The following is a 16,619-nucleotide window of genomic DNA, read 5'->3' as shown; positions in this document are numbered from 1 at the left end:
GTGTCCGTCTCAATCTCGAACTCCGAGGGGATACTCTGCGGATCTAGGACTGTCACTTTGACACGTGGCTCTCCTTGGGCTGCGGCTACATCAACGAAGGTGTCCTGCATGAGCCAGCCAAAGTGCGCCCCCAGGTCCTTGATGATCGGGCGAAGCTCGGTTGCGAGACCTGGGAAAATGAGGATAACTGGATGGCAAGGAATGTGGAAGTGGGCATCGAAGTCCGCTACACTGAAACCCGTATACCATGGGACCATAAGGATGATCTTCCCACCCACAGAAGTAGGGATCGTCTGACCATATCACTCGCAGCCTGTGCTGAGGAGAGCTTGAGCCAGAAGATACCACGTCCCATGAGTGCAACCTCCTCAATGTGGCTGTCCTCAAGGTAGAGGGTGGACTGCAACCAGTCCCTGATGTCTGCTCGTTAAGGGGCGTAGCCAATGACTCTCCCATAAACGGATGTCTAGGAGAAGTCCGTGGCGGCCTACTTCACCAAGGAGACCTGATGCTCTGTCAGTGTTACGCGGTAGGCTGATGGAGGGGAGGGGGCCATCTGGGCCATCGGTTCTGGGCTCTTGGCCGCCATACTGCACCAACAAACTGCGAACGCTCCAAAGGCGGGAGAGTGAGAAGGAAGCGGCAGAGACGAAGGAGGGGGGGAGTGGTACGGAGGCGGGGGAGGAAAGAGGGAAGGATGGAGAGGTACGGGGAAGCGGGGGGGAGAAGTGGTGGAGAGGGAGCGGGTGGCCGGGGGGGGGGAGGAAGGAAGAGAGAAGGGGGGGGGGGGGGGGGGCAGCATAGCGCAGGGCGGGGAAGAGGGGGAGGGAAAGGGAGGGGGTGTGGCAGCGCAGCACGAGAGGGGGCGGGGAGGAGAGGCTAGGAAGGAGGGGGAGGGGGGCAGCATTGCGCCGCAGCGGGGGGGGAGAGGAGGGGGCGGGGGGGGTGGTAGCGCAACGCGAGGGGGGGGAGGCGGGGAGAGGACGGAGAGTGGAGAGGGGAGGAGCGGAGCGGGGGGGGACGGCGGGCAGAGAGGGAAGAGAGGGGGACGGAGGGGCACGGCGGGAGGCGACGGTGAAGGAGGAGGGGGAGGGGGGGGGGCCGTGCAGCGCGCGAGGGGGGGGTAGACGGGAGCAGGGGAGGGCATCCGCAGGAGCTCTCACTAATGTGTGCCCCCAATAATAGAGGGGATCGTGTCCTCTTTTGGAAGAAACTTCTCTCTTAGTCCCAAATTGCAGACTCATGGATTATTCGAGGTTACTTCAACATAGCAGAGTTGCCTTCAAATAAAGAAGCGGGAAGAGAAGGTGGCATTCACTCACTGAAGAGAGCAGCCTGGGATGCTCTAATTTTCCAATTCAGTGACAGGAGGCAGGACTGGTGGGGATGCGCCTTTCAATTCAGTAGTAGGTGATGCTCCTTGATTCAGAGTTTGCAAATGACAGCCCTTTTTTGTTCCTTCACATTTCCTCCATATATATTCAGCTTTAAGTGCCTTCGTTTTCCTTTATTTTCTGTTCCTCACAAACATTCTGTGGTCCTTGCACTCTTTGTCCCTTTCATCTCTCTTTGACTTTATCTATAATGTATGGCTATTCCTCAACCGCATATGACCAATGTTCTATGCAATTGTCAAAAGGATTACTTACCAAGCCATAAGAGTCTTTTCCCAAGAAGTTCAATTATTTTCTGTGACGACCCATTATAATTTGTACCTGAACTTGACAGAATCCTTCCTTTCAGTGTTTCTGAGCTTTCATTACCAAGCTCCATACACTGATCAGACCCAACAAAGTTGTCATTTAATTGGCCTATACAGAGCTCCTGAGAATTTGATCTGGCTTTATCCAACAGCTGTTTCTGTAATTGTTGCAGCTTTGCCTCCATCTGTTGTATTCTTGCCAAATGTGACCTAAGCAACCCCACATCCTGAGAACAACCCACAATATGAAAATATTTTGCACAACAATCTCCACACACATGCATGATATAGAAGAAAATGAAGGCAAAGTAAACATGGTAAATACTTTTTAGTTTGATAGCACAAACCTCGTTCTCATTTACATCATCCAGATCTTGAATGCTTCTCCCTGTCTGAATATACTCCAGCTTGAGATGCAGCTTATCTCGTTCGACCTATTATTTCCAACGCATTCAAGTGAGCTTCTAGGAGTTTCTTCATTTTTGAAAATCTTCTCCATGAATTGTATAATCTCCAATTTAACAGCAAGAACAATGTCATGCGCAGAACAGTTTTAGGGAGCCTGGTCCAGCCAAGTATATTCCTTATGTTATCTTTGGTCCAAATAATTTAGAACCCTTATGCCATGCAGTTCGTCATCTTCTTGCGAGTTACCTTTCTTTCTGTACATGTTTGACGGGATTCCCCATCTTGAAAATGTCCAGTTTCAGCATTCAAAAGTGTAATTTGAAAGATCTAGAGTGGTCAGATGCTACAAAGAAAAGATCTAGGAAGCCCTGGTGTAAGACTGAGGCTTGCTCATAACAGAAATACTGGATCAGCCAGTCAAAAGCCTCATGAAGATCTCTCAAATGAATTGAGCAAAAATGTAGAGCTCGGGAAGCATAATCTACCAAGAGTGCTACTCTTTGAGCCTCTAGGAGCCAAGGCTTCAAGATATCCCTGCAGTGCCAACTCTCACGTATCCAAGTGGAACGTCTCCCTTATTCCCAAAAATGACATCGTGATTGGCTAAAGTGACCTTAAGCCAATTAAAATCTCCCTGGCAAGCAAAATGGAATGTGACCATAAAAGACTGTGTTTGCCAGTAGTATCTCTTGCCCTGCTCCGCATCTAACGGCTTCAACAGAATTGTTGCTCCATTTGGCAAAGGGTGGTAGGTGATGAAGCCTCCATTGCCTACCAAAAAGTAGGAAGATGAACTAAAGGTGTGATTCTTAAGTCAACTGACCTGCTCTAATGGATCAAACAAATGGAATCCTACCACCCCAAGCAGAAAGAGAACGGGGAGGAAGTAGCGGTGTTTCTTGGCTAGTTCTTGTATTTGTCCCTGTTTGTCACACACACTTCCACTAATAATGTGTCCCTCTATGAGGTGGCCATACTAGGATCATTGCACAGTTTCTGTTGGAAAATTCTCCACTTTTTAAATTGTACTTGTCTACATTGACTTCAAGGGCCTGCAAACTTTGACTTGTCTGTGGCTCTCTCACTATATTGCTCCTTCATGTGTTGCAAGTGGGCATACAGACCTTACTAGCATATTTCTTTAATCTTCGCAGACCCGATTACCCTTTTTTGCCCGCCGATTTCAGATGTTTGCATCATGTACAATCTTGTGTCCCCTGTTTAGGCAGTGTATCCACAATCAGAAGGTCCACTCTCCTAAGGTCTTCCTTATCAAGGATGATTTGCAATAGAAGGCATTCCTGATGTTTGCAGCAGAAGATAAGATCCATCTAGTGCTGTCCATTCAATCATTGCCCGAAGAGGGAGTGCATGAAACACTCATTACTACCCTCCCGTCCTTTCTTCGAATCACGGGCAATCAGAGACGATGGCATCCGATTTTCCTCCCAGCCTATCTCATGGATTGCATGCACACAAGATACGTAATTTCTTATTCTTCATGCCTATCCACAAGCCCACAATTCCCTAGATGGTTCCCCCCTGCCACATGTCATCATTTTCGACCTTTAGCTTGGTACACCATTTACCCCTCTCTTGGGGCACAATTGAAACATTTGCCCCTTGGCATTCTTACACATTTAGGTGCACCTAGGCTTGAGCACTTAGAACCACCTAGTCGATTCCCAGGTAGCTTCTGATAGAGGTAGACCATGCCATGCAACCGACACCGAGGGTATCTTCCGATTGCACACTTGCCTTGTTCCTCGGTCCAGGATTCCTGTTGGTTTGCGTCTTGCATTATCCTCTATCTCCTGAAATAAAACAACACCTTCGATTAGTGATTCACCTGTATGCAAAAAATTCTTTAAACGAGAAACATGAAACACTGGGTGCATCTTACACCCTTGTGGTAATTCTAATTTATAGGCTACCTTGCCTATTCTTTTTAGAATTAACCATGGCCCACAATATCAATGTGATAACTTAGCACATTCTCCTGCAGTCAAAGACTTAGAGTGCGAAAGAACTCTGAGAAAAACTTTTTCTCCTTCCTTAAATTCTCTAGCGGATCCGTTTTCATCCGAATATGCCTTAGCTCTATCCATAGCTTGGCGAATGTTAGCTCTCGCAAGTGCTAGCATCTCCCGCATCTGAACCACAAAGTTCGCGACACTAGGCACTTTTTGAGATATTCCAACTATAATTGGATTCGCTGGTCTATAACCATAATTCAGTTCAAACGGACTGAACCCCGTAGAGGAATGTTTTCTATCATTGTGGGCAAACTCTAACAATGGCAACCACTTGTCCCATGTATGTTGCCTCAATGACACATATGCTCTAAGCATATCCTCTAAAATTTGGTTGATTCTTTCCGTCTAACCATCCGTTTCTGGATGATCCCCACTACTCATTCCCAACTCAGTCCTTAGTGTCTCAAATACCGCAGTCCAAAAATGACCGGTAAATTTGACATCTCTGTCTGACACTATGGATTTGGGTAATCCATGCAGACGAAATATATGTCTAATGAACAAATCCGGCACTTGCGGGGCACTAACAAATTCTCTAGTTTGAATGAAGTGAGCCATCTTGGTAAGACGATCAACCACCACAAGGATAGAATCATATCCATCTTGTGTCATAGGTAGCCCTACAATAAAGTCCATGGAAATGCTCTCCCACTTACTTAGTGGTATCTCCAAGGGCTATAAAAGTCCAGGTGGCTTCACCCGCTCTGCCTTACTTACCTGACACGAAAAACAACGTGTCACATATTCATGAATATGCTTTTTCATCTTTGGCCAAAAGAAATCTCGCTTCACGAGATCATGTCTTCTCGACTCCTGGATGTCCCACACATGGACTATCATGGCATTGTCGAATGACTCTCTGCCTGAGATCATTCTGATTAGGTACTACTACCTTGCCATTTCTTTTCAGCATTCCATCCCTTATGGCATATCTTGCATAAGTTTGGCCTTTTCTGGATGCCAGGTCATCCTTTTCCCCGGGTTTTAACATATGAGCCTTAGGCCATAAGCTCTCGACGAACTCGTCTACCTTTTGAGTTTCTCTAATCTCGGCCAATGCTGTCTTGAAAGAAGTGAGCCTCTGTCGAGTGGCATCCAAGTAAACTGTTGTGTCATCTACCAACTCACTGTCAAGTAGCTCCTCTTCCCTTCTGATGGTCAGTCTTATCCTAAAGATGTCAGCTTGAGATCTAACATAGATACTCATAGCTTCGACCACGAACAAAAAAAGAAAAGGAGCAAGGGGGCATCCCTGACGGACTGATCTTGAAATCTGAAATCTCTCACGCCTTACCCCACCAATAAGTACCTGGCTGTGGGCTTATCTGTACAAAGAGGAAACACCTCTGATCCAAGCATCAGTAAAACCGAAACATAGAAGGGTGCCCTCCAAAAAGCCCCAATCTACTCTGTCATAAGCTTTCTCAAAATCCAAAAGTAGAATGGCTAGATTCTGGCCGCGCTGCATTGCCCACTCTGAAGCTTCCCAGAAAGAGAAAATGTTATCAAAAATGCTTCTGCCATGCACAAATCCCGTCTGAGTGTCATGAATAAGATCTGGGAGAAGGAGCTGCAATTGGAATCTGATTGCCTTGGCCAAAATCTTGTAACAAGTCCCCAGAAGTGTGATAGGCCTCCACTGGGACACTAGATTTCTGCAACCTCCTTTTGGGATAAGGTGGATGAGACCCTCTGTGAGCAACCCGGGCATCTCGCCAGAGTCCCAAATGCCCTGCAAGGCTGAAGTAATATAGTCTCCAATCATATCCCAAAATGCAATGAAAAAAGAAGGGGTAAGGCCATCCGAACCTGGGCACTTGCCCTTGTGAAAGGCTGAAAGTGCAGTCCTGAACTCTGTATTGGTGAAAGGTGCATCAAGCAAAACTTGCATATCCGGTTTCACCAACAAAGGGATGCTCTGCCAAATAACCTCTCTAGCATCCTCTCTATCCCGTGTCTCAAGATCAACAGTAAGAAGGGCGACATAAAAATCTGAACCTATGCGCAAGACATCATTTGGATTGATCTGTAAAACCCCATGTGAGTCAATAAGCTGGGATACACTCTCTCTACTATGTCTAGGGCCAAGAGTAAAGAAAATGTGTTTATTCACTTTGCCACCCATCTAAATCCAGAAGGACTCCCGTGCATGAAAGGCATACTCTACTCTCTGATCAAGCAATATATGTTGATAAGCCCTTGCTGACTGCAGCAAGGCGCTCCTGAATCCAAGCATCTGAAGTCTGTTTCTGCTCCTCCCTCTGCAAAGCTGCCAACTGCTGGCGAACACCAATCTCATGTCTGAGAATATATCATCTCCTAGTAGAAGGAACTCAGAGGTAGAAGTCGCTAATACCAGAAAGGGCAGCAGCTACATGTCATGGAGATGGCTGCCCACCCTGGACATGAGAAACCCATACCTGCAGGGCTGCCTCTGTAAGGTCCTCCTCTGTGTACAAGGCATCTGGAATCCTGATGCTAGCAGACCGGCCTCTCAGGTGAGGCTCTGAGATAGCCAACATGACAGGAAAGTGATATGAAGTTGAAACCATAGCAGCAATGCATACCGATCCACCTCTGTCTAGTGCCCAATCATCTACATAGAATCTGACAACGCATGCATGAATAGGCATCTGATGCCTCCTGTTCGTCGACCAAGAGAATAGGAGGGACTGTGGCTGAATAAGAAAGGCATCGTCCAACCAAGTATCTCTGCCACAGTAGTGAAAAAGGAAGGCATCCCAAGCTGCTCTCTCCAAAGAGTGAAGTCCCCTTTCTCTACCCACTTTTTTGTCTGATGGTAACTCAGTCATGTTAAAGTCACCTCCAATCACCCATAAATCCGCAATGGGGGCCTAGGAGAGCAAATCCTTTCACATAATGGCACGTTCCCCTCTAATGTTGGAGGCATACGGGTTAAGGAAACCAACCTTACGCCCTCCAATCAAGAGAATAATCCAATGAGCTCTAGAGGGAATAATGACTCCATGTCCAATAACTAAGGGGAGAACTGATTGCGAAACTGAAATAGAAGTGCCCCCCCTGGTGCCCAAGGCAGGCGACCAAAAAGTATGGCCAAAAAGCAACTTGCCTGACTTGGCACAATCTCTAGAATCCAGTTTGTGCTCCTCAATAAATAAGATATCAATGGAACCCCCAGTAACACCTGGATGAAGCTGATCCCGGATCAACTGTCTACGGCGGCGATGTGGGACGCCACCTAGGCCCTGTATGTTCCAACTAATAATCCTCATCAATGAGAGGATGTAGAGTGGAACACCTTACCTGACCTAGTGGCGGAAACAAACCCCTCAACAGAGGAAGACCTCCTGCTCAAGGAGCGAGGAATGGAACCAAGTGGCGAAAAATCAACAGGGGAAAGAACCCTGCCACCTGAAGAAGAAGCCCTGTCAATAGGAAACCCAATCACTGGCTCACCAAAAGTAGAGGGCATAAACTCCTCCTCTGGGAAATCTGAAGCATCTGCCATGGCTGAAAATGAGTTCTTGTGAAGCAAGCCAGACACCGGAGTGCGAAGGATCCCTTCTCAGGGAAGAGGATCAATAGTGTAAACCATCCCCTCCCCCTATCCAAGGGAGGAAGTGAGGACTACTCTCGATCCTGTGTCTGCCCAACCGCGGAGACCTCTACTGCCCCAAGGAGAGTGTCTAGAACCGCTGGTTCTAGGGGAGAAACTACAACCGGGGAGGAGATCAGAGCTTCAACGTCTTGGACTATGCGAGGTGAGACTGGAGGGACATCCCGAGGTAAAGCAGAGTCCACTAGTATACCCTAGTGAACCGAAGGAGGGATCTGCACACGAACCGAAACCCACTGGAATGCGTCGGGTGCCCCTGAGGTAGAAGGTTGTGAGGCAACTGAGGTAGAAGGTGGTGGTATCAAAGGAGCACTCTGGCGAGTAGGAGCTAAACCACCATCCTAAGAAGGACCGCCATGTGGAGGTCGAGGAGCAGCTACCACCCCCGTCGAGGCCGAGGAGCAGGTACTGGACATGTACCACCACCATCCTGAGGAGGACCGCCATGCGGAGGTCAAGAAGCAGGTACTAGACCTATACCACCCCCCTGTCGAGGCCGAGGAACAGGTGTTGGACCTATACCACCCCCTGTCGAGGCCGTGGGGCGGTAGCTGTACCAGAGGGCTTCTTGGGCCTTTTCTTCTTTTTGGGGCAATCCCTGGCAAAGTGTCCAATGGTCCTACATATCCTGCACTGGTCCTGCCTGCCTATAATCTCTACTCTCTGGCGAAAAAAGAAACCATCCGAGCGCTGGATCATAACATGGTCCATCGTGAGGTTAGGATCCTTACAGAGGACCCTAACTCTAGGTACCCCATCAACCTTGATTGCATCTGCTGCAGTCAATGGCAACCCAAGGAGGGGTGGGATCTCAGCAACCGCACCAAAATGCTCCCCAATAACAGAAAGAAGTCGATGGTAAACCTGGGGAAGCCTAGGAAATTTGATGAAAAGTGAAAAGATTTCCTTATCTGCCTCCACTCGGTCAAAACTAATATCAAAGGCGTCAAAGAAGACCTTCCTGTGTCCCAGGTGTAAAAACTCAGCTTTAAGCACAGTGCTCGCAGCCTCTAGAGTGTCAAAAACAACCTAAAAAAACCTCGTCCCAGAAGACGAACATCTAACAATCGTGGAGTGAGGTTTGGGGGGAGAGCCGCAAGCATCCAATCTTTGGCTTGGGATCTGGAAGGATGAGACCCGAAGATGTATGCTAGCAACGTGGTAGAGCATTCAATCTCTATGTCCTTCTTGAGCTGTTGCAACTTGTCTTAAAAGTAATAGTTTTCGCGGCCGGTGGAGATGGAGTAGGATTGGCTAATGGAATATCCATCGCCAATCGAAGTGAGAAGGCCGACTCTGACATTTTTGGGGCTGCTTCCGCTCCAAAAAACGCTGTGGGAGAAGGAAGAGGAGGGAGACAGGAAGAAGGAAAAAAAGGCGGGGGTAGGGAGCGGGGTAGGAGGGCTGACGTAGAAGCGGGGGGAGGGAGCAGGGTACAGTGAGAGGGGGAGCGAGGAAGGGGAAGCGGGCTGAGAGGGGAGGAGGCAGCTGAGCGGGAGAGGTAAGAAGAAGCTAGAGGAGAGGGAAGTAGAGACGGGGGGTAGCGGCGGGGGTAGAGAGCGGGTAGAGGGGAGGGGTGTAGAGGCGAGGGGAAGGGGTAGAGGCGGAAGAAGGGTAGGGGGAGGGAGGAGGCGGAGGGAAGGGTAAAGGCGGGGGAGAGGGGAGCGGGGAAGAGGTAGAGGAGGGGGTAAGGGTAGAGGCGAGGGTGAGGATGATTTGGATGGGGGTAGCCAGGATTTTCAGTCACTTTGCCCACTCCCCATTCTTTATGACATGGGGCCCAGTGGCTTGGCTTTCTCTTACAGGGCCTCACGTATTCTATAAGAGACTTGACTCCTCTTGTGCCATTTTGATTCGACGTCATCAGGTTGAGTCCTGTTCTTTGGATATAATACCACACCTTCCTTTTGCAGCTGTACATGCCTCTGTGGATACCTCATGGGAGATTCTAGTGAGCATAGCATCCTGGCATATCTGGAGAGCCAAATGCACAGAGGCATTGGAGGGAACTCAGGTTCATCCCTCGCACGCATTGGGTAGTATCTAGACAGACACCATACATACCTTGACGGCCGTATGGACAAGTATGCAGGGAGACTCCCGTGCAACCTCAGCTAGGAGGACTTCTTTCTTCGAAGAATGGAAGGATTCTCCTTTCTTCTCTGAGACTCCTACAGGGTTGAGGTGGCACTTTCAACCTCGGCCTTGGTTGTTTTCCACCTCACTTTGAGGGGGGTTTATTTAACCTCATGATTGATTTTATGATGTATTCCGCTTTGAGCTTGCTCTCATGGGGTTTTTCTCTTACTTAATAGAAGCCTCTTTCTTGGGAAAAAAAAAAAGGAAGATATAACACTAGAGTATCAAGTGGAGTGCAAAGCTGAAGTGATATAATCACCAATATTCTCCTAAAGGAAATGAAGAAAGAAGGGGTCAAACCATGTGAACTTGAGCACTCACACTTACGAACGGCAACCAAAGCAAGTCTTGAATTCCAAGTTGCTAAAAGATGTATAAAAAGAGATCCTAATATCCTGTTTCACCAACAATGGGATTGTATGCCAAACCCTCAATTTGGCATTGCCTCTAGCAGTAGTGTTAGGATCTGCAGTGAGGATCTTTTTTGTTCTTCCCTTTGCATAGATGCAACCTGCTGACAAATGGCAACCTCCTATCTAAAGATATAATGTCTCGTGGTCGTTGCAATAGAGTGATAAAAATCACTAACATCAAAGAGATCTGATACCAAAGCAAGAGGAGAACACAAGCTATCGTGTAAGTAGGAATCCCTATTTGCATAACTATCACTGAAAGATCTCCTTTGCCTAAAAACCATTGATTATAGTATTAATTTAGATCACATTATGAATAAAGGCACTGCTCCCAGGGGGTGTGATTTTTTAGCGAGCTTTTTCTCGGAGCTATTTAGAGAAGTCAATAAAGTTTGTGAGATTTTTTGGCATCCCCCTCCTACACATACAAATCCTAGAGACATTTTATTGGTATATTTAATGAAATTTTAATCAATGTTAATGTATTTTTTTAAAAACATAAATCTTAATGCACCATGACCATTAAGTGTTGTATAATGCCTTAAGAAACAAGGATTAAGATAAAGATAATCATTCCATTAAAATTTTCCCATTAATAAGGGTTAGTACACCCTTAGTCCAATATGAGCACGATCAGATCATCAACGTATATGATAATGAAGACTAAGGACAAGCTCTCTTAATGCAATGATGTATTCACTGACCTTGATGCCTCTAATGAAACCCTATGTTTCAAGAAGAAATTGTCACAAAATGGAACAAATATCTAGTAACCATCAGCCAAAATCTTTGGAAACTCTAATTTCTTTGAAAAACTAATACTGACAGATTGAGCATGAGTAGAGACTCAAAAATAGAAATAGTATTAGACGTAGGGCAATGCAAATAGTACCACCTCTATCTAAGGTCCAATCATCCACATAAAATCCTATCAATCTGTGCATGGATAAGCCTCAAGCATCCCTATTTGACGAAGAAGAGACTGTAACAAAGTGTGAAAAGCATCATCACTCATGTAATCTCTGCCTCTAGATTGAAAAACTAGAGCATCCTAGGATGCTCTCTCAAGAGACTGAATACCACCTTCCTTTCTACTCTTTTGTCTATAGGCAACTCCACCATGTTGAAGTTACCTCCAATTATCCAAGAATCAACAATTCCTTCCACAATAGAATTATTTCTGCTCTACTATTGCAAGCATAGAGATTGAAGAAGTCATTCTTATCTATCACCATGGAGCCCTAGATAGAATAATGATACCATGGCCAACCATAAGAGGGAGAATGGTAGCTGAAACTTAAATGCAAGTCCCTCCCCTAATGCCAAGTGCAGTAGACCTAAAGTAAATGCTAAAGTGGCTTACCTGAATTTTTGCAATCCCTAAAGTCCACTTTGTGCTCCTTGATAAAAAGGATATCTATGGGGCCCTTGAGACCATGGGATGCAATTGATTGCATACTAGTCGTCCTCAGTAGTGATGAGGAACATCACCAAGACTGAAGATGTTCTAGCTAACAATCATCATTAGTGGGGGGAAGAAGCCTATGACTGCTTCCTAGATCTAGTCTTGGAAGCATCTGCACTCTGTGAATTACTTTTGGAATTGCTTTGGCCATGCATAAAAGCCGCTTGCGTATAGCGTATAGTCGCAAACTGATAACTTTTGCCAGAATCTTATCAAATGCCCACAAGAGCAATTGGCCTCCATTGGGCAACCAAATTTCTGCATCCCCCCTTTGGAATAAGATGAATCTGTTGGAATAGAAGCCAAAGTGAGTCAAAAATGAGTGTACTAGGTGTCTAGGGGGTGTTTTAGAGTATAGTGAGTCCTAGACATGCCACGTGTCATATTGGGAGTTATCCCATATACACTATGGCTTTCTAGATTCTTGAGTCATTCACATCAGTCAACATCAAGCTTTATATCATGTGAGTATTTTGGTTATCATCGCCTAGCACTTGTTCTTTCATTTGCTTTTCATTTTGCCTTTCCATTATGCTTTCCATATTTCCATTCCGTTCCTAGTTTGCTTGGCATTCTCCTACCTCCATGTCTCTTCATATGGTATCAGAGCTAGCTTTCCTCAAAGAATGAGGAGGCCTTGAAGCCCATCTCAGATCTATGGAGAGGCTAGCTCCTTCCACTCTAGTTCCACTCTCCTCCTCTCCTTCCTTGAGCACTCCCTCTTCTTCCTTTGCCTCTCCACCTTGAGCTCTTCTCCTCCTACCCAAGCCTCACCAACGTGAAGCTACCCATCTACGACATGGTGCTGAGATTCTACCACGACTTGGAGCTGCCACATATCCCGTGCTTTGCCCGCCATTGCTTAGCCAACTGAGCCGCGATTTTTTGTTCTCTATTCCAGCCTCTTCTGCACTCCATCGACTGTACAACAGCCCGTACAATCCGCTACATCTGCACGTACTGCCAACAATCTGCCCATACGATCCGCCCTACGATTGGCCGTACAATCTGCCGTACATCTGTCTGTACCAGCCTACGTCTGCCTTGGACTGCCCTGCCGTACATCTGTCTGTACCAGCCTACGTCTGCCTTGGATCTTCTGCTCACTGCCCTCCGGATTGTTGCCAAGTTGTTGCTCCTGCGCTCGGGATTCCCACCAACGACTGCTGCTTCAGTCTACACAGCATTTCTGTCTTATTTTGGGATAAAAATTGGGGCTTTTGTGCTCTGAAGGTTCCTAAGAGCTGTGGGAGCATTATGTGAGCTCCAAACACTTCCCGACTTCTCCGATTACAAGTCAGATTCCTTGGTGCCCAAGCTCCACTTTTGACCGACTCTCCGAGTGCTCGTGACACCTCCGGCCTCTACTTCGACATCAGTGACTCTCCCTTAGCCATTTTGAGAGTCACTATGTGAGTGCTCCATTTAGCTACCCCATGGACTTCACCGACACATCTTTTGGGGCAATCTTGCCTAGCACTTCATTGACATCGTCATCGTCTCACAGGGATGTGCACACATGTGCATTGGCTACTTGGAGGACATCTCTTATCATAAGAGATCTATTTTTTATTACTACATGCTTGATGTTATTTTGGGTCCTCTGCCCTAGCTATAGTCCCCCTAAAATGATATGTATTGAGTGTTTGGTTTTCACTGAGTCAATAAAGGTTCTCTGCCTTGGATAGTCCTCCTAAAAAGTTGTATTAGTTTTCATGTTTATGTGTGTGTGGCTTCCTACCACTTCATGTTATGAAGCCATGGGGAGATGTATTGGAAGGAGTCCTTCCATTGATGAGTTCTCCATTGTTGAGCCTCTAAGCCATGCTTGGTAGAGCCTCTGAGCCTGTTGTGCCATGCTCTCCAGCCTCTGAGCCATGCTCTTAGTCTTTTGCATCCATGCATGTTGGGCCTCTGAGCCATGCTAAGATGAGCCTCTGAGTCTGTTGTACCATGCTCACTAGCCTCTAAGCCATGCACACTTGCCTCTAAGATTGCATAGGCTGATAGTTGGATGTTGTCATGGGTGTGGCTTCTTTCCTCTATTCTCTCACCTTGCCTTCATGGGGGGTGTTGGAATATGAAGCCAAAGTAAGTCAAAAATAAGTGTACTAGGTATCTACGGGGTGTTTGAGAGTCTAGTGAGTCCTAGACATGCCACGTGTCATATTGGGAGTTATCCCATATACACTATGGCTTTCTAGAGTCTAGTGTCACACTATATAGTGTTGTACTTGTCTTGAGTCATTCACATCAGTCAACATCAAGCTTTATATCATGTGAGTATTTTGGTTATCATTCCCTAGCACTTGTTCTTTCATTTGCTTTTCATTTTGCCTTTCCATTATGCTTTCCATATTTCCATTCCGTTCCTAGTTTGCTTGGCATTCTCCTACCTCCACGTCTCTTCAGAATCATACCATCTATAAGTGAATTAGGCATAGCACTAGTGTCCCAAATGCCCTGTAGTGCTGAAGTGACATGGTCCCTAATCATGTCCCAAAAAAAGATGAAGAAGGAGGTGGTCAACCCATCTGAGCCAAGACACTTGCCTTGTGATGGGAAAAGAGCGCAATCCTAATTTCCAGCTTGGTAAAAGGTACATGAAGTAACACTCTCATATCTAATGTCACCAATTTTGGAATACTGTGTCTGGCATCATCTCTAGCAAGTGTGTCCGATTCTGCAGAAAGAAGGGAGACAGAGAAACCAGAAACAATACCAAAGATGGCATACGGATCAAAGTGTAAAACCCCATTAGAATGAAGTAGCTCAGAAACACTTTCTCTACCTTGTCTCAAAGCGTTTACTTACTCTACCTCCCATCTAAGTCCAAAATGACTCTCATGCATGAAAGACATACCCACTTCTCTACTCCAAAAGAGCTTGTTGATGAGCCCTTATACCAAAGCATTTATAGGCCGCTTCTACTCTTTCCTCTATAGGGCTACCAACTGCTGTTGAAGGCCGATCTCCCATTTAAAAATCTCACGTCTCCTGGTACTAGCAATAGAGTGAAAAAAATCTGATACCGAAGAGGGCTGCTGCAACATGTGAAGAAGAAGGCATCCTACCCTGCATATGAGAAACCCAAATCTGTACACTGTCTCTGTAAGGCCCTCCTCTGCATAAAAAACATCCAAATTCGTGATATTGCTTTCAAAAGTTGTACTTTCATTTGTAACTATCAAGTGGAGCATTCCATTTGAGTCTCTCTTATGGAATACACTCTTGTGGTTTTCTGTCCCCTTCTTGACACTCCAACAATCCTCCTGTTTGGGGGCTCATAGCTAAGGGAGTTGACTACTATATCCATGTGGCATTGACCTTCATGGGTACATTGACTTTGATTGGTACATCGGACATTGATGATAGATGATCCACTTCTAGCTATTCTCTCATTGGGTTCCGCTTGCATTTCATGGCTTAGTAGAAGTAAGCCCGAGTCTCTTTTTCATCTAATGAAACAGAATATTAGGCAGCAAATGCAGCCACTATGAGCTGTATGTGGTTCAGGAAGTTAATGCATGATCCGGATCATTTACAGATAGTGTAGCCATTCCCGATTACTGTGATTGTTAGGTTGCATCATCATTGCAAACAATCCTCTGTTTCAAGCTGGTATGAAGCACATTAAAAAATCATCACTACATTTGGGGTTGTATTGAGGATAGCTTCATTGATCTCATCTATTGTCAATCTGAGGACAACATGGTGGACCTCGTGACCAAATCCCTTTCCACTGATATATATGTACACCTTTGAGAAGGCTTGTGGATGAGAGATCTGCAAACCATATCAAGGGGGCTTGTAAAATGACATTGTTACATTTTTTTGTATTCCCATAGGTTGCTGTAATGCTTATGGATGACTTTGTGCAACCATGGTGCTTTAGGTACACTAGGTACTTGATACGTGAAATTCTGTCCACGCCTAAACCTTTACTCAATCACGGGCATAGGCACAAGGATTATCCTCCCAACCAACCTCGGTGGTAGTAAGCTCTCTATATCTTTCGCTACGTGAAGGCTCCTACTTACAAATTCCACCAAGCCCCAAAATTCCTTAGATGGATCTAGTATGCCACATGTCTTCATTCTAGGGTCCCTCCTAAATGCATCATTTACCCCTCTCTTGGGATATCATTGAAACCATTTGCCCCTTGGCACATTTCATGCATTTAGGCCCCTTAGCCTTAGATCCACCTAGTCTAGTGCCATGTTACCCTCACCAAGGACCTTGACCTTGATTCCTTTTTTATCATTTACATGAAGCCCAAACAAATATAATACAAACATTGATCCTTTAAAGGAAAATGTCGACTAACCCTTCCGAGGTCATGTTAGCTCAACTTGAGCGTAACATTCCTTCCCTCTTCAGGCATCAGCGTCCTCGGTGATAAAGTCTAGGAACACTCTCCGTAACTGGTATACGGATTCCCAGGTAGCTTCTGATAGAGGTGAACCATGCCATACAACCAACACCGTGGGTATCTTCCGATTGCGTACTTGCATTGTGTGTGCGAACCATGTCTAGTTCTGACTTGGCGATTAGTAGTCCGTCATTGTCATGTTCTGTTCTTGGTTCCATTCCAATACTCTCTCACCTTGCCTTCATGGAGGGGTGTTAGAACATGAAGTCAAAGTGAGTGTTCTAGGTCTCTAGGTGGTGTTTTTAGTGTGTGCTATTGAGTCCTAGAGAGTGTTTATTGTCTAGTGAGTCCTAGACATGCCACGTGTCATATTGGGAGTTATCCCATATGCAGTGTGACTTTCTGGAGTCTAGTGACATACTATATAGTGTTGTACTTTTCTTGAGTCTTTTCATATGATTCAACATCAAGCTTTATCAATACATG

At 46.0% G+C, this 16,619-nt stretch overlaps 1 protein-coding gene across 1 annotated transcript in view; it reads right to left on the bottom strand.

Annotated features, from left to right (window-relative positions):
* Window positions 1-16,619, bottom strand: part of LOC147882242 (kinesin-like protein KIN-4C) — a 200,638-nt gene that overhangs the window by 123,650 nt on the left and 60,369 nt on the right. Inside the window, exons 12-13 of the mRNA XM_087401535.1 lie at window positions 2,050-2,136; window positions 1,722-1,929 (exon numbers count right to left, since the gene is read on the bottom strand). Of these exons, the coding sequence (XP_087257661.1) occupies window positions 1,722-1,929; window positions 2,050-2,136 (295 nt within the window). The remainder of the gene's footprint in view (window positions 1-1,721; window positions 1,930-2,049; window positions 2,137-16,619) is intronic.

Source organism: Dipteris shenzhenensis, chromosome 30, assembly GCF_047967505.1.
Source record: "Dipteris shenzhenensis isolate YYH24624 ecotype China chromosome 30, Dip_SZ_1.0, whole genome shotgun sequence".
Classification (NCBI taxonomy): Eukaryota; Viridiplantae; Streptophyta; class Polypodiopsida; order Gleicheniales; family Dipteridaceae; genus Dipteris; species Dipteris shenzhenensis.
The sequence above is the reverse complement of the archived record's forward strand: the minus strand, read 5'-3'. Positions and strand labels throughout refer to the sequence as shown.